Here is a 23,038-nt window from a genome sequence, read left to right as displayed (position 1 = left end):
TTTAGTACTTATAGTATGTAACACCATGGTTATTTTTCATAAGGTACACTAAGGTGCACGTTTGTATCTTAAAGGGTGCACACTTATTTTATGGTACTAATGTGCACCCTTTTAGGGGGTAGAGAATGAACTCCTTTGAGGTTACTGCCCCAGTGAGGAGCTGAAAGTATATTTAATACATTTTATTTCTGACTGTGTAAACAACAAAAAAGGTATATCAAGTGCTAAAAAAAAGCCTTGGCTTTCAAATATAAAGTTAAGTGAGCATAATTTCTGATTTAATTCTTAAAATAAATTAAAGGATCAAATCAGTTTAGTTTAGAAGTATCGTATTGGTATCAATTAGGGCTGTCACGATATTAGATTGCTCATATCACGGTTATTGTGGCCATAAGAATTCAGTGATATCTATAGAAACCTTGGGGTGGGGAAGATATCAGTCAAATTATTCTTTACTTTGTTTATTAAGTTTTTCTTTTTCACCCAACGAGCATAATATTGATACTGATAAACGCAGGGCACAAGACTCTGGCTTTCTCCGTCTTCTTTGAAGCTCTTATGAAATAACAAGAGAGAAAATACTGTCAAGTTCAACAGTATGATGAATAAATATTAATGGTAACACTTTACAAGAAGATCCCATTTGTTAACATCAATGTATTAACGAACATGAATGAACAATGAACAATACATTTATTACACAATTTATTAATCTTTGTTAATGTTAATAAAAATCGAGTTATTCAATGTTCATGTTCACAGTACATTAATGTTTACAAACACAACTTGTGATTTTAACAATGCATTAGTAAATGCTGAAATTAACATGAACTAAGATTAATAAACGCTGTGGAAATATTGTTCATTATTATTTATGTTTTTAGATATGTTAACTAATGTAATTAACTAATGTTAACTAATGAACCTTATTGAAGAATGACCACAGATGAGGCATTAAGTGCATGGCACTGTGACCAACTGTGACGGTGTGTGTTTAGGGAAAACACAAGGAGAGGGTAGATCCAAATGCAGGTATGTTTATTAACAAAAAGGGTAAATCAAAAACAAACAGTCCAAGGTAACAAACAAAACAAAACAAAAGAAGGAACCGGATGAAACGGTACGGGAACTCGGAAGAACGAGAATGTAAGGGGAAGTCTCGGGAGACGAGAACATAGGTACACAAGGTAAGGACTCCATACAAACAACAGAGAAGGACAGCTATATATAAGGAGACTAATGACAAAGGATTGTCATCACCTGTGCGATTTAATTGGAGTGCAATTACTGTGAAGACAGGACCAGACTAGAGGAATTAAAGTGACTATGGTGAAGTGCCTAAGGAGAAGTGAGCTCACTAGGGAACACCCAGGAAAACAGAGACTGACAGTGTGACACCAACTTAACATTTTACAGAGTTTAATGTAGCAATGTGGTCGCTCAGTTTTTCAAGATCCGTTTTAATCGTGTAACTGTTCATAGATTTGAACAAAGAAAGAAATGAAGTGTTACTACGCACAGGCCGTATTGATTGCAAATACAAAAATAAGACGAGTAAAGAAAACGCGGTACTTATTAAAATAATCACCCTTTACTTAAGTATATGAACACAGAAAACCGCTGTTAATAGGTTATATAATATTTCCCAGTCTATAAATAGTAAAATAATAACAACTTACTCTGATGAACACAGCTCTCCTCTTGCTGTGTCCGAAACCGCTCCCTATCCACTATATAGTGCACTATATGGGGTGTCAGCCATTTTGTAGTGCTGTCCGAATTCTGAGTGAACTACTTCATTCACTACATTTGTCCACTACTTTTTACTCACAATTCATTCTGATTTCGAGTGTACAACCGATGTACACTCTCTGAAGCACTATTTCCCACAATCCAATGCGGAGTAGCGTCGAGCTGGAAGCGAGAGCTAAGGTTCTATCTGCATTCCTAGTATTTTTGAGATATTGAGCTTCAAAATGTTTGCATTACAATCAACAGTGTAGATAGAACCTTTTTGTTTTTTTAAATAAAAAGTCCCAAAATGTCAACAACATTAAACAAATCTATCACATAATGTAATAAGTAGTCACAGAATAAGAATAACTCAGTTTTGACAAAAAATGTCAGATAGAACCTTATAATTCCAAGGGGCCGAATGTTTGGTTTATGTACAAGATAGGCTTGTAAACAGCAGAACACAAAAAGAAAGAAAGAAAGAAAGAAAAATACAGGGAAAGGGATTAAAAGGAAACTCCATCCTTTCCACCCTCATGACATCCTATATGACTTTCATTTGTCAGATGAACACAAACTAAGAGTTTTAGAAAAAAAAAAATCTCTTTATGTAATGCAAGTGTATGGTTCATCCAAAAATGACACTTCAAAAACTATATACAAAGAGAATATGACAGTAACTCATACAACCCCTGTTAATAAATCATTGTCTTCTTAAGTGAAACGATATGTAAGAAAAAATACTATTTAATCTTGACCGTCATGTTCACTTTGTGTGGTTTCTGAAGTGGTCCTGTCCCCTTGCATTATATGGACTAAAAATCTTTGCTTGTGTTCATGTGAAGAAAGAAAGTCTTAAACATCTGCGATCACAGAGGTTCAGTAAATGGTGAGAGAATTTTCATTTTTGGGTAAACTATCCCATTGAAGAGCAAGATGGAGAGGATAGAAATATATTCCAGACAGAATACAAGAATGTGTTGAATTAATGAAGAGTCATAGAATTAAAGAGTCATAGAATTAAAACATAAATGTTAACGTTTTTAAAGGCCACTTTATTTGTGTTGTCTATTCAACGTCACGGTCTCAAAGGACAATTAATCTTTTAAATGTTTATTTAGGGTATTTAGAGTTTGTTTTCTTAGCAAATATTGATAAATAATTATTTGTGACTACTTAGATTAATTAATGAGAAAAAGCATATAATTATTAAGATTAAAAATAAATATTCACTGACAGTCCTACTTAATGATTCATATAATGACATATTGTAAATATAACTTATCCACCACCTGGAAAGAACATCACTAAACATGAACAATTAATTTAGCATATAATGTTTATTTAAACACTTTTTTTTTGGATATTTGTAACATTTAATTTAAAAAAAAATCCCACAAAAATATTAATTTTATTTAAATTCTCATCACTGATTTTATTTGCACTCAATTTTGTGCATTCAGCTAATATATTACATAGCTAATGTCTCTATCAAAACATAACAAATAATTAATAAACTTTTTTGGGCGGGAAAACACAACTTTGCTTCCTTAATATGCTTCCTCAGATTTGGTGGAGAACCTTAGAAGCCAGACATTTACCTGAAGAAAGTCATAATTGAAGTAGAAATATGTGTTTTAATGCATGAAAACAATGATCATTAGTTCTCACATCAGGCACACGTTTGTGCTTCTGTTTACCATATTTAATGTGCATAAGATAAAATAAAAATATAATATACTTTTCCAGATGAAATAAAATTGTAAGGAGTAAAAGTACTTTTTTTCTTCAGAAATGTAATCAAGTAAAAGTACAAGTAGTCAGGTTAAATTGTACTTGATTAAAGTACAAATCCCCCAAAACGATACTTAAGTACAGTAATCAAGTAAAATTAAGTATTTTACACCTCTGCACAAGTCTACAGACAACTTTTGGTATGAGAAAGGAAATAGGCCTATGCTAAAGCAATGTATTGAACACTGTAAAATAACACCATAGAAATGCAAGTAATGACTTTATCATTATCTATTTACTGTAAACAATCTGTTTCTTTTTGATTTAGCACATAATCAAATACTTTTTGAGTCAGAACAGGTCTGAGAAATCTCCTAAAAATCCCTATGACAAGAACCAATCATTTCAGTTAATTTCAGCTTCCACTATAATATCATCTGTTGCTAGGAAAGAAAGTTTTTAGACTGGTCTTCACTACAGTCCTGAAAGACTGCTCAATGCTGCCACCCTCTATCTGCTTCCTATTACTAACACAACTCAAAAGCACCACCTATAGGGTTTAAGTCATGTGACATATTGTTTTGTAATCCTCAAAATCAAAACCTACACAAAGACATCCTTCATTAAAAGGATATAGCCATGATGTTGGGTGGGTTGGTGGTGGTCCCTCTGCCTAAAATCATGTTCTGTGTGGGTCACTTTAATTGTTGAATATATATATATATATATATATATATATATATATATATATATATATGAATTATGATTCTTGTAAATAAATAAAGAAATAAATCAGAATACTCAGTTAAATTTGAAGAGAAATGTGTTGCATCCGAAATCACTACATTCCAATACATTGTTGTACACGAGAGAGAATAGAGTAGTAAACTTATGTGCTATTATGAGTGGAATTTACCAGTTTTATATGGCATATCTAATACTACATACTTAAACCATGCAAACTCAAGATCAAGATGACGATCAAGCTATATATGTCAACACAGAAGCATGATATTTTGATGTTCTATATGTCTTTTACTTAACATTCATATCAGTGTACATTATCATACTAGGCAATTTTGACTAAGAAAGTGACAATCCAATTATAGTTAACACTCAGAAAGTTTGGATATCAGATTTTAAGACAGATGCAGTGTAACGGCCCATCTAGGGTTCAGGCCACAAAAGAAAAGATCCATAGACAGGCTTAGTTTGTGGGAATTTATTACAATAAAGATAATTGAAAGAAATTAAATTGGGAAAACTTCAGGTTCCAACAAGGCCAAAACAATGAACAAAGCACCAATCTCAACCGTGCCTCTTTCTAACCTCATCAAAAGAAAATAAAAATAAAATACAAAATACCTTCCTTTACAAACTAAACCTTTAAACATAGACAAAGAAAATAACTACCAAAATAATTGGCATTGGAACCCCACAATAAACCAATATTTACAAGAATTTACAAAATATGAACGAATACTACAAACACCAAAAATACACTCTCAACACAAGGCAGAACCAAAATAAACAAAACAAACCAAAAATAACAAAAGTCAGATCGTGAGTGTTCAAAGAAGCTCCTGAAGAAAGTAAATGGAAGCCTTTTGATCACTTCGGATGCAGTCTCCATAATGACAGCAGCAAATCTAAGGCTGCCACCTCTGCAACACAAAAACACATACATAAACAGCAAAAATAAATAAATAAATAAATATAAAAAAAAAAAAAACACGGAAAAAAAACTGAGGTTGTAACAGGAGATCTAAATTGACTTCTTCCTTCACCCCATAAACAATCCTGATTTTACCCCAGGGGTCTTATGATGGTTTTAAACACTGGTGCAGCATGAGGCTGTCTTCTGATCACACATACTCAGACAGCATATATAAAGACACTTTGTGAAGTATATGCTCTTTCCTTCTTGTTATGATGTTCCCAAGGGTTTTGTGATCTGTGTTCTCCTGTTTTCTTTTTGTTGTTTTTTTCTTTAAATATACTTTGGGCTGATTCTCTGGATTACTGTTCTTTGCCTCTACTGTGTTATATTGTTTGCTGATCGCCTGACCTCTGCCTGTTAGATTTTGGACAGTTTGGCTTGTGGTACTTTTAATAAAGCTGCCTTATCTGCAATTGCATCTGTCTTGTAGTCCATACATGACACACATATGGCATGGAAAATGTACATTTAAATAGAAATACATCCATACAGAATTCCACCAAACATTGAAATTTGTTACCCAAATGCTTCCATACTATTGGTGAGCAAGTGATGTAAAGTGCATCATATCTGTTCTGATGAAAACATGTACTCATTTACATCTTAAATGGACTGAGAGCAGTGTTGATAAAGGTTATTGAAATGCAATTTGTTACAGGTTACAATTTATCCTATTTAATAAATGTAATAAGTAGCGTAACTATTTCAGTTACTTTATTGTGTTGTATCGCAACTGATTACATTTGATTACTTTTTGATTACTTTTCTACATTTCTAATGAACGTTTTTAACTGTTAATCATTTTCAAACATTTAAACCAGGCAGGGTTAACTTTACAGTAGTACTCAAAGATGCTTTGGTCAGGGGTGAATGTTGGTGCCATGTATTTCAAACATCTTGTGAGTTATTAATGTAGGTTATGGTACAATGTACTGTAATGTTAGATCTGACCAGTGATATCAAAATAAAAAAAAACATTCTGATAAGTAACTGCAATTTAATTATATTTTTTTCTCAGTAACTGTAACAGGTTACAGTTACCTTTATTTTTAATCAAATTTAGTAATTCTGTTACATGTAACCAGTTGCTCCATAACACTACCTTAGAGTAAATTTTCAGCAAATTTTCAAATTCAAATATAAAAATTATTTTAAAATATCATAATGATGTAGTATAACAATTATAGGAATAGTACTTTTATTGCTGTTATTTTATTTATTTAACAAATTTCTGCTTGATCACTGTCCAGGAATTGCATAAAAGTGTCCCATATCTGACTGAAATTATTTAATTTGGAAAAAATACCATATAACTCAATGGGTATCAGCAAGCGTTCAGTTATCCACATTCTTCAAAATATCATCTTTTGTGTTCAGGAAAAGAAAAGAAAGAAATTAATACAGGTTTGGAAAAACTTGGGGCTGAGTAATTGATTGGGTGAAACTTTTAACACAGTTTCTTCTTTTATTAATTCTCTCCAGCAGCAACAGGCTCAACTCAAAACCTATTAGCCTCTTGTCTTTTCATTTAACTATAGCATTTCTTGTAGCCTGGTAATACCAGACTCTGCTACTTCACTTTGCTTCGTAGACAGAAGCGAAATGCCAAACATTACATTACTTTGGGTTTTCATTGTGTTGGAGCCTCTAACAATTTGGATGGTATTATATTAATACAAGGCCTAACGCAAAACACCCGCGAATGAATCAGCTTTATCATAAACACAAACAATGTCTCTTTTAAACATCTTAACTTGACCCAGGAAATGTATATTACCCTCCTACAACCACATACACATGAAATCGACATTTTCTTTAATGTTTTATATCCTTGGTGATCGATTTCACCCACCTGTTTAAATAAACAAGGAGACACAGTTTTGCTGCTTTTAGTCATGGAGTAATGGCCTCTTCTCTGCGACTCACCTTTAATCACACAGTACCTAATCAGCACGGCGTCTCCCCCTACTGTCCACTAAGATTACTACTCATCACCATTAACCCTAATAAACAGCAAACAATGTTATAAACAGAAATTAAATAATTAAACACATGGGAAAATAAAACAAATTATTCCTGTGACTACACTTACAGGGTGTCACATTTACATTATTTTACAGAATTTTTTTTTTTGTTGATCAATTACCATTACAAAAATCTCAATCTTAAACATTTGCTCATTCTGTGTATTTGTGTCTTTAAAATAGGGTAACTTACAGCACGAGGAAGCTTGATTTCAAACTGAATTGAATTTACAAAAAAATAAAAAAGACAAGTAGGCTTACACACAGAGCCGGATTAAATAAATGGACTACACTAGGCAGGCTGCATTTTTTGGGCCCCCCTCCATCAATGTTATTTATGAATTGAAATCTGAAACTTACCAAAGTTACTAATAAAAGTTAATTCACATTTTACATAGCCCAGTCTTTGGTTACATATTGGTTGTGTTGTATATTAAACAGTCTATCAGACTATCTTTAGATATTCATTATTTATACGTCATTACACATTATTAAATGCTATTAAATTATCCTCATCCATTGGGAGTGTCATTGTTAAGGCAGTAGTACCAGTAAATAACCAATAGGTATCAGTAAACTATGTAAACAGAGCAAATAAGTTTATCTTATTTGCTCTGTTTACATTTAATCAACACATTTAATTAAGATTTTCTACAAAATACAATAGCTTACAACATTTATAAATGTTGTAATTAAGATTTTCTGCAGACTGCAACAGCTTACAACATTTATGTAATTAAATAATTTAATGTAATTAAGAACAAGAAGGCAAACATGACCCCTTAACATTCATCAAGACCATTTAGAAACTGTCTAACAATAAATATAAGGATGGAGGATTTAAACTATGGAAAACTAAAGGAATTCAGACTATTAAAGACTTGTATATGGATGGAATACTTCTTACATTTCAAGAATTGTGTGATAAACACCAGATTCCCTCAAAACATTTTTTTTTTAATATTCACAGCTTAAAAGTTTTATGTCTTCCAGGTCTACAGATATTATGTACATTCCCAAACTGTCATTAATTGAGGAAATAATTGAAAAAGAGGTGAAAAGGGCCAATTGTCAAAATATTATAATTTTATAATGTCTAAGTCTAAAGAGTCTGCTGTAGACAAATTAAACGCATGGAGGAAAGACATTCAGGAAGAAATAGAGGAATTTTAATGGACTGAATCATGTTTAAAGGCGCAACAACAAATCATAAACACGCAGCTTAAATTCTTACAGTATAAATGGTTGACAAGGGTTTATATAACATCTGAAAAACTCCGCATTTCCCGCCGCATCTTCCACCGCGTCTTCGGGCCGTGTCTCCGGGCCTGGCTCGGCCTCTGCTGACTCGAGCAGGTTCACAGCTGTCGGACGGCTGCCCTACAGAAACTTCTGTAAAGCCCCCCGCTGTCTCTTCTTTTGTTCCTCTTCATTTTTTTTCTTTTTACTTTTTGCTGCACCCGAAAGCATCTTGAATGTTAGCCTACTCAAAACACACCTGCCTGCTAGCTTTGTTGTCCCGCTCTGACCTCTGAGCGCCGCTGACGTCTCCTCGGATTTAACTGGCTGGCGCCTCTATATAAATACAGTCATGGGCTGGCGTTAATGTGACGTAATGTAACAGTCTATGGTTAAGATAAACATCGTCACTGTTTTTAGTTAATTAATAAAATAAATAATAAATATTGAAATAAATTGTAGATAGGACATTTATACATTTAATTTTATTTTTTATTTTTTATTTTTTTTTGTCCCTCTGTCTGGGCCCCATCCCGCCAATAGGGCCCTAGGCAAGTGCCTAGTTTTCCTTTGCGTTAGTCCGGCTCTGTTTACACAGTCAGTAATAAAATTATAAAACAAATGACCTCAATTCAGTTGAGGTATTCAAAATATGACAACAATGAATTTTTATAAGCAGTGATTTAAGAGCCATATACAATATGTTAGGCCTATTTATTTAGATAAATGTACATCAGATGGCTTTCCTGTATACAGTACAGGTAATGACTATACAATGTAGTGATGCAGTTAGGCAAAAACTGTGACTGCATCATATGATAATTGCTGTTAATAATGTTCATCATCTGGCTGACTATGTCTTGTATTAATTTTTCTGAAAAATCCTGTCATATGCGCACAAACTGACATTTACCACTTATAAGCTACTAGATATTATATAAACATACTTTTCTGTAAAGTTGCCTTTTAATGATTGTATCCTAAAAAGCGGTATACAAATAAACTTGAATTGAATTGAATTGAATTAGGCAGACTAGGATATTTATATGTACAAATCAGACAAATATCCCATTCTAAAACATTTATAGCACAAATTTACATGGTAAAGAAAATTAAAGTTCCATTTTTGTTGCACAACAGCATGAGAGTGTGGTGCCCAAGGAGCCTCCACCTGAGTTTGAGGTCATTGCCGACCCTCCCTCCATCTCAGTGTTTGTCTGGATGTGGTGAAGCTGACCGCACAGTTTGTTGCCCAGAAATGGCTGGCAGTTTCTCACACAGCTGATGCAGAAGGAGCAGAGGAACTTCCAGTTTGACTTTCTTCGACCACAGCACAGCTTGTTTAACTACTTTACAAAACTAGTGGAGCAATATACAAAGGTACGATAGCGAAGAACAAATCAGATTGAGGTGGCTAAGTTGTATTGTGGGATTCACTTAAATGATTGGCTTCTTGCAGACCTTTACATGAATTATGAGCTTCTAGAACTTCTGATTGAAGAATAAAAAAAGAAATAACACATTTTTTCTTAGTCGTAAGTGCAAACACCAAGTGCAACTATAATAACAGTACTTTCTCAATATTCAAAGTGGAAATAGAGACCACATTTTTCATCAAGCATGCTGAGCTAAGAGATGATTACAACTACACAGCCCAGCCTAAGATCGGTTTGATATTAGAAATTATTGTATGTATCCTAATATGCATGCTTCAGGGAACCGGTCTGAAAATGTGGGGTATTTAAATCCCTTTAAAACGCGCTTGTGTTTGACTTTCGTCAAAACCTTCATAATCATCGGGAAGGAGGAGGCGGGAACCAGCGGACAATCAAATGATATTTTAATGATCAAAATAAACACAAAACAGCACGTCAACACAAACTAAAACCCAGGCCTGGTCCTCTCTCGTCCGTCACTGTCGTCGCTCCGGTTTTATATCCCTCCATCTCCTCCGTGGGACTCGAGACCGGTGGGTCGAGCAGGTGCCGCTCATTTCCGATCATTTCACCAACCTCGCTCTTGATCCCACGGCTCTCGGCCCCGCCCCACACACGTACTCACACACACGTACTCTGTTTAAGAAGCTGTGGTGCTGAGAATGCATTCTGCAAGATAAGCCATTTGTCAGATGCTTAAGCTCTGTTGTACAATGAATCCTCCACCATGGTCTTGTCAGTCATCTCACCTTACTCTTGACATGTGATCAGTGAACTCTGATTCCTGCTGCACTCATTAGAAGAGCAGCAGCTTTCAGTTTAGAATTGAAGCGTCCAATATCCAATTGAATTGAATGGTTTTTATTTCTATAAAAAAGCAAAATGACAGTGGAGCAATGTAAGCGTTATGGTGTCATATTCTGTGCTAATTTCATCCTCACACTCCACCATGGTGATATCACAAGAGCTTTTCACCTCAATGAGAAATCTCATCACATTTAAATATCGCGAGATCTATATCCCTAGTAGTATATAATATAAACTAATAATTAATATTTATTACTTGTTATATCAATAGTTGTTGATATTCTGATTGTTATTAATGATAATAATAGTTTTTAAAACTATTATAAATATTACAGTTAATTTCCCTCCTCTCACTACTCCTGGGGAGCTGGGTGCTCGTATCCTGATCCAGGAGCACTATGAGAAGTTTGGAGAGAGTGAGGAGGTGGAGATGGAGGTTGAGAGTGAAGATGAAGAGGATGAGAGAGAGGGCAGGGTGGTAGGACATGCTGCTCAGTTACACCAGGACACACAGCTGCAGGACATGGATGAGGTGAAACAACTAGGGTGATCATATCACTGGGACGAGGATGTTACATCTTCACATAATTTAACAAATGAGCAGTAAGTATAAGCGGGTTAACTAACTCTCTGACTGACCTGTTATTCCTCTGTCAATAGGGCTCTGATGAAGAGGATGATGGCATGAAGGCTCCTCTACCCCCTGATAACCCTGTGCCACTACCTCTGCCCCCCACCCCGGACCAGGTTATCATCCGCAAAGACTATGACCCCAAGGGTAAAGCCATTTTTAAACACACACTTTAACATACTAGAACAGCAAATATTTCATTGTATCCACTCATTTTCTATCTCATCTTTCTGTCAGCCTCCAAGCCTCTGCCTCCTGTGGCCCCCCCTGGAGAGTACCTTATCTCTCCCATCACTGGTGAGAAGATCCCAGCCAGTAAGATGCAGGAGCACATGTGCATCGGCCTGCTGAACCCCCACTGGCTGGAGCAGTCACAGTACACAGGTTCAGCATTACTGTCACAGAAGTGAATATGGATGAAGTAAAGTCCATTCACCTTTCCATACACGTCTTTATGGGCTCCTGCCAGGACCTGCACATATCCTCCAGGCCCCAGAACCAGCGCCTCCTCTTCCTTCTCCTCGCCGGGTTTAGGAGGTCTCTTGGGGACACCGGGCTCCAGGTCTCTAATAGCAGAACGATCGGCACCCAAACCCTGCCCTTTAGGCCTTAATTGATGCTCTCTTCAGATGCCTCGGCCTCCAGCTTTACTCGCTCGCCTCGTTAAAAGAGGCATTGTGAAACAGTCTGACCACGGTATATTGGCATATTAATCTTACTGGGTGATCCATAAAACATACTCAATCATGGGTTCATGCTTTCATTGATCATTTCTCATTATTATCATCATTCTCAGAGGCTGAAGAGGAGATCATCGCTGAAGACTATAATGATAACAATGTTGATTATGAAGCTACAAGACTTGAAAATTTACCAATGAATTGGTACAAAGTTTTTGACCCTGCTTGGTAAGCAGTTCTTAAATTATATTTAAGGTCATAAAACATAATTGTGCACTCATTTGTGTGCTTCTATAAGTAACATTATTGAGACATATGCTGAAACTGTTTGTGTTTTTCATCCAAGGTGAGACTGAACATGACAAAGGGGACAACCGCTACGAGAAGGCAGAGAGAGACAGGGATCGAGAGAGAAACAGAGAGCGCGATCGGGATAGAGACAGGGAGGACGGACGGGACAGAGATCAAGACAGAGACTGGGACAGAGACAGATGGATGGGCCTGTTTTATTTATTTATTGCTAAATTACATTTCTTTTTCCTAAATGACATGTTTTACATTGTACTTTTCTTGAATTCTGTTTTAATGATTTAATTAAATTTTAATCATCATTAATATAAAATAAAATTGATTAGCTGTTTAAAATTTTAAAAATAATAGTTCCCAATGAAATGTTTTAATTTGTATTTTTTTTTCTAGCATAGATGTATTTTCACAATCATAATTAAATGAATGTGAGGCAAATAATCTTTTAAATCAAATTAAATTTGAATACTTCCTTTCTTTTTTGGCAAACAATGCTGAGCTTTACTGTTTAAATAAAAAATGGAAGAAAAATTGTGATTTCCTTAAAATTTTAATAAACTATTATAATAAACTATTATATAGTAATATATTTTTGTAATTATGTCTTCAAGTTAAACTGCACTTGTAGTAAAGAGTTGTAATAAAGTTTTGAGTTCTTATGTGTATCAGACAGTAGGTTTATCAAATGAAATGGTGAGATGATCATTAAGTGACTCAGAGCAGCTCTGGAGATCAAGTTCATGTTCATGTCCTCATGTAATGAGACGGCAGGAGCTGAAAACACAGCGAGCGTCATGCATGCTTCAGTCTGTGTGCTAGACAAACTGATGGGTGCTTTCACAGAGACATAAAACATGTAGACTTTATATTTAAATAGCTGTGGTTTAATATTCACAGACAATTAATCAGATTTATTCCACTTTATGCAGTTAATACCATTTTTATACTGAGTTTGTTTTCCACATTGCAGAAATCATAAGCCCCCTACATTGGATACCTACTAAAGTTGCAGAAATGTTTAGTATACAACAAATTACAATGCAATGCACTTAAATGAGCTCTGGAAAAGTTTTTTTTTTTTTTTAACAAAGAGGTTGCTTCTGTAATAAAGTACATGTTTGTGATCAATATATGGTGCTGCTGCTTTCAGGGGCTTATGGTCTACTGGTCTCCCAAAAATGCAATAATGCAAAGACTGGAGCGGACACCACAGCGGCAGGACCCCTGTTCCAGCAGACACTGTACCCCAGTCCTGGAGCTGTCCTGAGAGCAAACGCTCAGAAGACAAGATGCCTGGAAGAGGAGGAGGATGATGATGATGATGACTGAACAGGAATGGTGTGTCTTGAGAATAGTGATTTTTCAAAAGGCTTTTGAAATGTTTTTCTTACATTTGGGACTGATATTCATTTGTAAATACACCATGTATTGTATAATTTATAAACAATTGCCATTTTACTTAAGATAGTGATGTTGTTCCCTGCAAAATAAACTTTATTTAAAGGCGCATTCAGAGTTTTGGCTTTAATTTTAAGAGTTTTACAAATTAAGGAATGAATCGTGTTTATGTTTAGAATCTCTGTAATAAATGACTGAAGGCACATAGTAGATTGTGTAACGCAAACATTGTTTTCAGCAAAGTTTTGACATATTGATCAATTAGAGGCCTTAGAAAAAATGTATCATTTGATGCAGTAGGCTTTGGTTAAGGATGAGTGATGCTTCAGCAATTCAGAGATCGAGTCAAAGGCATATTGAAGGAATTTTACATTTTATTATTAAAACGATAACATGAGTGGAAATTGTAGGTGGCTTGTGCATAACTTCCTGCAGGAGAAGGTATGCATTATGATTCTACTGCAGAAATGCACATCTTCGCATACAAATATAATTAAATGATTTATTATGAAAAACTTAATGATTATGCTAGTGACAAAATATGAGTGTGGACCACAAATACATAAGGAAGATAGATAACATGGGCTTGAGTCCAAACCCTAGTGCACTTCCTTGCTGTCTACATAGGCAGCTTCTTTCTAAGATACGTTAACATGATGCTAAGATAAAGACATAATACTCTTAAGGTGATGCATACATGGTACACACAAATATTTCATTTTAATTAGGTGGATCTTTTTATAGTAGTAAATAAAATGTTGATTCACCATTTTAGATTTTGCAGTGCATTCTGGAACTGGAATAAATGTGTGTCTATGATGCTTACAATGCTGTCTAAGAAGGCAGCCCACTAGGATTTGGCACAGAGCCATGCTGTACTACACAAGCAAGTGAATCCATATACCTGTCCTCTGTGTTCTCCCAGAACCACCATAATGTAGTTTGAGTCGTTCTTGGGTACAATGGTCTCCAGCGTCTTCTGTCTAATATCTGAAACAGACAAATGAGTAAAACTTACACACAGCTATTAGATCAAAAAGCCTCACTGTTAAATAGTCTCTTATAATGGTGAAGGTCAGTGTGTCTTACCGTCCAGCAGTCTGCCCTCCTCTGTACGACACACACAGGTGTGGGGCGTCAGGACGTCCTCCACTCTCATCTAAACACACAAATCAAATAAAAAAATTAAAAACTCACATGTAAACTAAAAATGTGTGTCTTTTAGTTAATGATCTCTATCTTAACTATAATTGGCAAATGTGTCTTTAAAAATGCAGCTGCATTCTGTTCATCTTATTTATGAAGACCAGAACAGATCTTGTGTGTTTCCTCCAAAACACCAATACAGACACTTTACTATCTCGCAGCATTAAAACAGATACTTTACTAAACACACCAGGCTCACTATAATAGAAGTACCTTTGAGTTGTAGTATTTGCCTCCTTTGAATGCTTTATCAATGAAACGCATGCGGAGGTCTCTTTGGAGCCATGAGGGGGCTGGAGGTGAGGGCCGTGACTCCTTTACTGGAGGAGGCTTCTCTCTGGGATGAAGAGCAAGGTCATGCAATTAAATACTGATTCAATAACATATACATGAGAAATACTGCATTCCTGAGTGTCTGTCTTACCTGTCTGTACTTGATTCTCTGTGTTTTCTTTTCTTCTGATCTCGGTCTCTGTCCTTCCCCCTCTCTCAATCTCTATCTGTCGTTCCTCTGTCATCTTTGCTGTTTAACCTCTGCTCTCGTTCCCTCTGCTGTTCCTGCTCTTTTTTCTCTCTCTTTGTCCTTGTGAGCTTTACCAAGACGACCTGGTAGACAGAAAGGACTATATTAACTGAAAAAGATCTGGTAAATAAAATTACACATTTTCTTTTTAAAGGAGCCATTTTTAAGTTGCCTTTTTTATTACTATTTGTGTAAACCGGTTTCACATGTGCAAGCCAGCCTGTGTGCAATATGCATCGCTGAAATACGCTGGTGATGTTTTGGGTTTAAACCGCTTGAACCCAACCCGCTTGTTTTCCCACAAGCTCAAATAGTATACTTTACTTTTCTCATTCAATTTAAAGAAACCATGAAATCAAAACTGACCCTGTTTACTTAAAATTATGAACACAATTTATCAATGCACATTAAAACACATAAAAATAGCACTCACTTTAACAATTCAGTGAAATAAAAATGAACATTATTTCCCTCTGGACAACCAGTTTCACTAGAAAGAATGACAAAATATGGAAAGCAATTCATTTGCATGGCAATTAATATTAATCTTTATTCTTCGTTAAAAGAATATTTAAGTGGGGGAAAAAACTGAAGATTTATCAACAATGCCAAAGTTAGGACTTCAACCTATTTGATTCATTTGTATGTAGAAAACTTAGCCAGAAATACTATATCCGCATATTTAAAAGTAAAATGACAGAGAACACATTGTAAAAGCAGACTCACTGAGGTCTTTGCTGTATTTGTCGTATTCCTTACGGGTGACTAGTTTTAAAGAGGGCTGAATGATGGTGACCGTCTTGCCGCAGATCGCAAGTTTGACTATGACTCTGGCGTTATCTGGATCTACTCCCTCTATCTGTCAACGAGAAAAAGAGACAGAATCAACAAAAAAATAATTACATCAGACAGGGAAAGGGCAAAAGCAAATAATGAATACCAGACTAATATTCCAGAACAAAAATTCCATTATTTCATTTACATGACTTACATTAAATAGCATATATACATATATATCGCAATTTATTTTACAAACTATTTTAAATATGTGGGAGCTAACAACTTCTATTAAGCACTAAGCGGATGTGGTTACCATCTGAAGCTGATCTTTTTTTAAATCAACTTTAGAGGTTTTATTTTTTTGTATATTAATATAAAATCTGACACTTTACCCAGATCAATACATTGTGCTATGCTGGCTCTGAAAAAGCCTTGAATGGTCCATCTTATTTCTTTCTGAGCGTTAGTGTGTCAGTACACGGGTTCAGCATTACTGTCATAGTGAATATGGATGAAGTAAAGTCCATTCACCTTCCCATACAGGTCTTTATGTGCTCCTTTCAGGACCTGCACATATCCTCCAGGCCCCAGAACCAACACCTCCTCTTCCTTCTTCTCCTAACCGGGTTTAGGAGGTCTCTTGGGGACACCGGGCTCCAGGTCTCTAATAGCAGAGCGATTGGCACCTGATGCTCTATGGGCTTAACATCTCTAACAAGAAATAAGAGGAGAAAATTTGTATTAATTATTTTTACACGAAGCTATTAGGATATTTCAAACATAAACAACAAGCTTAAACTTCCCTCATATGCATATCAAAAAGAGCAGCCTGTGAGTTCCCGTGTTCATATAAGCAGACAGATGGACTCGTAAGCACAGACGATTAAAAAGCGTGCGATTCTATCTGCCAGTCTGAAATAACTCTTCCTTGCATTTGATATAAAATCATAATCTCACACCATTGATGTCTCCAGTCAGGACAATAATCCCAACATAAGGAAACATGAGCAGAAAAGACTTGTGGAGAGCCAAAAATCATGTGCATTAGAAAGTGCTTATCACACAAAACAGTGACCAACCTATAAAGACACTGCAGAGGTCAAAGATGAACCATGATAAAGTGGTGCTCATGTGGAAGAAATAGGCTCTCTCGCTCTCTCTCTCTCCCCTCCTTTTAATTACTTCAGTTACATTTAACTGGGGGAAAGAAAGGTCCTCACTGTTTAAATGTGTGTCCAATTCCCTCTCCTTGCTTCCAGCCCATTCCCTTCAGCATTGCCAACCCAATAAGCCTCCACAGGAACACGGTCATAGTCCGCATCTGTGGACTGAATCATAGCACATCAGCGTCTATAGTAAACACATCTCAAACATCTCCACAGAGAAATCAAGGACAGATTGTCAAAGCAATCAAAACCACATTCAGACACAAAACACTAATTAGAAACACACACCTCAACCAACAGAGAAGATGATATTTAGATATAATATTACAGCTTATTTATATGCATTGGAATAAACAAGTGCTTTGAGAGGCAGAGTCAAATTTACTCAATGTCTTTGAGAATATTTAAGCCTAATCAAGATGTAGCTGGCTCTCTCATAACCATCTACAAGTGATGGACTTGCACTGCAGGAGGAAATTATACTGGTGGTGCGAGTAAGAAAGATAGAGAGGGAGTTTATGCAGAGTAAGCTGTATGGATGTAGTACGAGAGATCTTCGTCACTCATTTCATTAGGACACTACCTTATCCTACACACACACACACACACACACACATACAAAGCAACAAGAGCACTGCATGTGCAATGACCTTGAACTGCCCTGTGTGCATAAACCACATATGCCACCATTACTGGACAACATCTCCAGCAGCCGCACAGCATACACTGATAGACCACTAGTGAGTTTAAATATAATACACTACACAAATCAACACATATAATTTAATTAGAAATCCTCAGCAATTACAAACACACTCATGTGACCCAGATTTGTAATTCATTTAAACTGAAAGAGATCTTTATCTGCACACAGTATTGATAGCATTGAAATACAGCAATCACAAAGTGGTGCAGTACCAATAACAGCCACTGCTCTTGTAAAATAGTTAGCATACTAACATGGGAATTTTACTGAGGTCAAATAAATACATAGTTTTACATAATTCAAATAAATGTTCTTCTTTTGAACTTAGTATTCATCAAAGAATCCTGAAAAAAATGTATCACGGTTTCCTACAAATATATTAAGCATCTGCAGCACCACTGTTTACATTGATCATATTAAGAAATGTTTGGTTAGCAGCAAATCAGCATATTAATATAATTTCTAAAAGTTTCTGTGACACTGAGTAATGATGCTGAAAATTCAACTTTACTATCACATAAAAATATTACTTTTTAAAATATATTCAAATAAAATGAAAAAAAAAAAAAACAGAATATTTTAAATTGTAATAAGTTTTCACAATATTACAGTTGTTGCTGTATTTTTGACCAAATAAATTCTTTCAAATCTTGCTGACCACAATATATAGTTAAATATGATAGATAAAACATATTAGCTTTTTTTATTATTAAATACACTCAAAAAATAACTCATTGGACAAACTCAATTTAATTGAGGGCAGGATTGCCATCCAATAAATATGTGTAGACCCAACTCATTAAAAACTAATTCATGTAATGAAATGTAATAGTTGATCCAACTCAATTTTGACCAAATAGTTAAGATGAAATGGATACATTTATAAAATTAGTTTTATGCTTCTTAAACTTAAAATATTTCATTGAAAAATCAATTAGGAAATCCTTCTTTTGAACCACATAAAGACAATAGACAAATCTTGATTGAGATTTTTATTTAGATGTGTTAATGTGAAAAGTACTTACAAAAAATGCAAGTACACATTTTAAAGCCTTTTTTTTCCCAGCCTTTGTAGCACATGAACAGTTTGTGGAATTCTAAAGTCAAAAACACCCTCATGTCATTCCAAACCCGTGAAAACTGTGTTCCGAAGATGAAGGTTAAGACATTTTAGATTTAGTCCGAGAGCTCTCAGTCCCTCCATTGAAGCTGTGTGTATGGTCTACTGTCCATGTCCAGAAAGGTAAGAAAAACATCATCGAAGTAGTCCATGTGACATCAGAGGGTCCGTTAGAATGTTGAAGCATCGAAAATACATACGACGCACTCACAACAGACCCGGAAGAGAAGACAATGCTGAATAAAGTCGTACTTTTTGCTATTTTTGGACCAAAATGTATTTCCGATGCGTCAAAAAATTCTGACTGGCCCTCTGATGTCACATTGACTACTTTGATGATGTTTTTCTTACCTTTCTGGACATGGACAGTATACCGTACACACAGTTTCAATGGAGGGACTGAGAGCTCTCGGACTAAATCTAAAATATCTTAAACTGTGTTCCGAAGATAAACGGAGATCTTACAGGTTTGGAACGACATGAGGGTGAGTTATTAATGACATAATTTTAATATCTGGGTGAACTTTAAAAAATGAAAATTGTCATCATTTATTCATCCTCAGGTTGTTCCAAACATGTAAAAATGTCTTTATTCTGTTGAACACAAAGGAAGATGTGTTAAAGTATATGGGAAACTGAACAGTTCTGGGCCGCCACTGACTTCCATAGTAGGAAGAAAAAAACAACAACTATGGAAATCAATGGTGGCCCAGAACAGTTCAGTTTCCCATATTCTTTAACACATCTTCCTTTGTGTTCAACAGAATAAAGACATTTATACAGGTTTGGAACAACCCCAGGATCTGTAAATGATGACAATTTTCATTTTTGGGTGAACTATCCCTAAAAAGACATAAATGACTAACAAGAAATACAGTGTGTAAAAAAAGCATGTAAGAATTTATAAAAAGGGAATGTACTTCTGTGTGTGTGCGCACCTGCATGTATTTTCAAATAATTCACATTATTGCACATCTCATGCAAACAGCTTGACTTTGAGTTGCAGGATCTTTGCATTCAAGTCCATCAAAGTTCATTAGGTTTTCTGGATAAACTCGAAGGTGTACTTTAGGTTTTCAGGAGAACTAAGATCAAGAGCATAAATGAGAGTGATTGATGAATGCCAGGATCACGCAGTCTAGGTTGCTCAAAACCTTAATGCCCTCAATCACAACTCCGATGTCTTCTGTACAATCTCCTCAGTGGCCTGGACAAAACACAAAACACTTTGGTTAATTAAATTTGACCCTTTATATTTTAAAAGTAATCAGCAAATTGCATTGCTACTTTTCAGTCTGAAACTCAACATTTTCCTTAACTTCTTGGACTGTTTGATTTGGCAAACACAAAATTCATAGAATATCAATAATAAGCTTTTCAATAGTGACGAAAGTGATGTGACATACAGCACATGGTGACCCATACTTGGAATTCGTGATCTGCTTTTAACCCATCCACAGTGCACACAGACAGCAGTGAACATAATGAAACAAAACCTTATTATTCCACTAAAATATTGTTTATTATGAAATGAAAATTTAGCATTTAGTAATAATCAATCATATATTATAAAACATAAAAGTATTAACAGAATTGTGATTAAAAAAAAAAAATCCCTTACCACATACTCCTTGAAGAAAGAGTCTGTATCTTCAGTCAGGTTGATCATCAGGCCTTTCAGGATGCAGGGGGAAAATAAAGACTCAAATAAGCCAAATGCAGAAACCTGTACAATAACTCTCTCTCGCACACACACACACACACACACACACACACACACACACACACACACACACACACACAATATTCCAGCATTGCAATCTTGACAATCGCAGATTCATTATATGAAGCTTCAGAACTAAGAAGGGGTTACAGATTAGGTGTCCCTTAGAACCCGCATATCGAACAGTATTTCCGAATTACATTAATTAATTTTCGCGCGGGTTTTATAATTTTTTATGCCGTGTATTCTCCCTGTATATTCATGCACCGAACAGTTACGCCCATATCGTTTCGGTTCAATATGAATAACGTTACATGTACCGTTCCACTCCTAGTTCTGATGTAGGCTTACCCCTGTCTGTCACTTGCTCTGATTTACCATGGGCACGGATTTTATGGTGAAATGTCTTATTTTTCATGCTAGGCAGGTCAAATTTGATTAAGAACAATGCACTGTGGCCAATTCAGCGTTAGTGACGCAGCAAAAAATAGACTCGCGCCGAAACAATCGCGGCGATCACAAGCTCCAATTCATTTTATGACGGATATATCGATTCAGATATCAAGCCAATTAGTTAAGAACCAATTTTGCACAGTTACAGGCACATTCTGAATCGTTAGACTGGTCTAACACAGGATTTGCAAATTGCGGGAGTAAGTTAAGCTGTTGAAGTGACACTTGGAACAATTCACCTCGCACAACTTTCACTGCTGTTGCATATTTCACTCAAAATGATGATATAAGTTAAACATTCTATTACAGTTAGGTTAAGTCTTTATTACAAATACTCAAACAAGATAATACTTACCAATAACGAATACGACATAGCAGTCCTTTCGGCGGCAGACGAGAAAATGGCGGACACACACGCTCTCTGTGCATGTTCTTCTCTGAGCTTGTCTTGCACATGCGCAAATGGCGCGCTCCGAAGCCAAATTAATTTGAGTTAAGCAAATTGAAATAAATCTCATAGATAACACTATTTATACATTTTACGTTAGACTTATTAAATATATATATGTATTATTCCTAATTAGCTATACTTAAATAAAGTGAACACAATTTAAATGTGTCATACCTAAGAAGGCCTCGAATCATTTTTTTGAGTGTAACTTGGGCTGTGGCAGTGAAGAAATTTCCATTGCAGTCATTTTGAGTGGCTCAATGTCTATCTAATTAAGCTCACTGGTATATTAACACATGTATAATAGTAAGTGCCAGTTCTCAAATCTGACTGGACAAGAGGCTTTCCAACAGTGTGGTTGAAGTTTCAAAAGAATCAGTACACAGATGCTCATTTTCCACAGGCTGTCAGTCAATGCAGTTAAACTGTTACACCAGGAGGTGGAGGCAAGACACCATCATTACTAGAGCGTCAACTGATACATTTAAAAACGTTGATTCATTGATAAATTGAAACAAGGTGTTTAAATTACTTTAACTTCGAGCACCACTTCACATGGCTCAACTGACGCTCAACACATTACCTGTAATGCTGCAGCTCTCTGCAGCACTTCATAAGAGATCAATGCCACTGAGTCAATGCATTCAACAGCACTGATGTCATGGGAAATCCCCTTAAACACTGAAAGGATCAGTGACAAAGATAACACTTTCATCTTCTGACAACTGATGGCAAACGTTTTGTTTTATTTTTTTTATGAATACATGACTTGACCTGAAGAAGGGCAGACGCAGGTAATCTCACATGCTCAGACAATTTCTCTCTGTTTAGTGCAAATCTACTGAACCTCTACTGTACAAATCACAATGGTACAGTCTTAATGATGTAGAATGAGCCAGTTGGTGTAAAAATATTATTCTCTTCACTTCTGATTATTAACTTACTGAAAATTTGATAAACATGCATTAAGTTTAAAACAAGAAGCGATGACTGTTAATGTAAACATGATCGCTCATGATTAGCCTTTGTGACGCTGCTTTTTGCTAAATTCAAAACTCATTAGCAACTCTAAAACAAGTCAGATAGGGAGCTTTAATTGAAAGCCGTTAATTTTAGCTTATAAATACATAATCTTTGGCAGTATTCAGCTCATATGCACATTTTGCTGTAGCACAAAAACAGCACAAAATGAATGAAACAA

General features: G+C 35.5%; 1 protein-coding gene, 1 long non-coding RNA gene and 1 pseudogene across 2 annotated transcripts; 1 reads left to right on the top strand and 2 right to left on the bottom strand.

Annotated features, from left to right (window-relative positions):
• Positions 1–10,769: 10,769 nt before the first annotated feature.
• On the top strand, positions 10,770–11,942 carry LOC128018112 (splicing factor 3A subunit 1-like). The gene is made up of 5 exons (XM_052603484.1): positions 10,770–10,785; positions 11,030–11,226; positions 11,355–11,472; positions 11,563–11,709; positions 11,815–11,942. The coding sequence occupies exons 1-5, from the start codon at positions 10,770–10,772 to the stop codon at positions 11,940–11,942; spliced, it is 606 nt and encodes a 201-aa protein (XP_052459444.1).
• A 1,231-nt stretch (positions 11,943–13,173) lies between these two features.
• On the bottom strand, positions 13,174–18,709 carry LOC128018111 (G-patch domain and KOW motifs-containing protein-like; annotated as a pseudogene).
• Positions 18,710–20,003: 1,294 nt separating this feature from the next.
• LOC128018378 (uncharacterized) lies at positions 20,004–22,063 on the bottom strand. The gene is made up of 3 exons (XR_008184841.1): positions 21,742–22,063; positions 20,832–20,884; positions 20,004–20,417 (listed from the first exon to the last, which is right to left on the bottom strand). It is a non-coding gene; the product is annotated as an uncharacterized LOC128018378 (long non-coding RNA).
• Positions 22,064–23,038: the final 975 nt, after the last annotated feature.

Source organism: Carassius gibelio, chromosome A8 (genome assembly GCF_023724105.1).
Source record: "Carassius gibelio isolate Cgi1373 ecotype wild population from Czech Republic chromosome A8, carGib1.2-hapl.c, whole genome shotgun sequence".
Lineage (NCBI taxonomy): Eukaryota > Metazoa > Chordata > Actinopteri > Cypriniformes > Cyprinidae > Carassius > Carassius gibelio.
The sequence above is the reverse complement of the archived record's forward strand: the minus strand, read 5'-3'. Positions and strand labels throughout refer to the sequence as shown.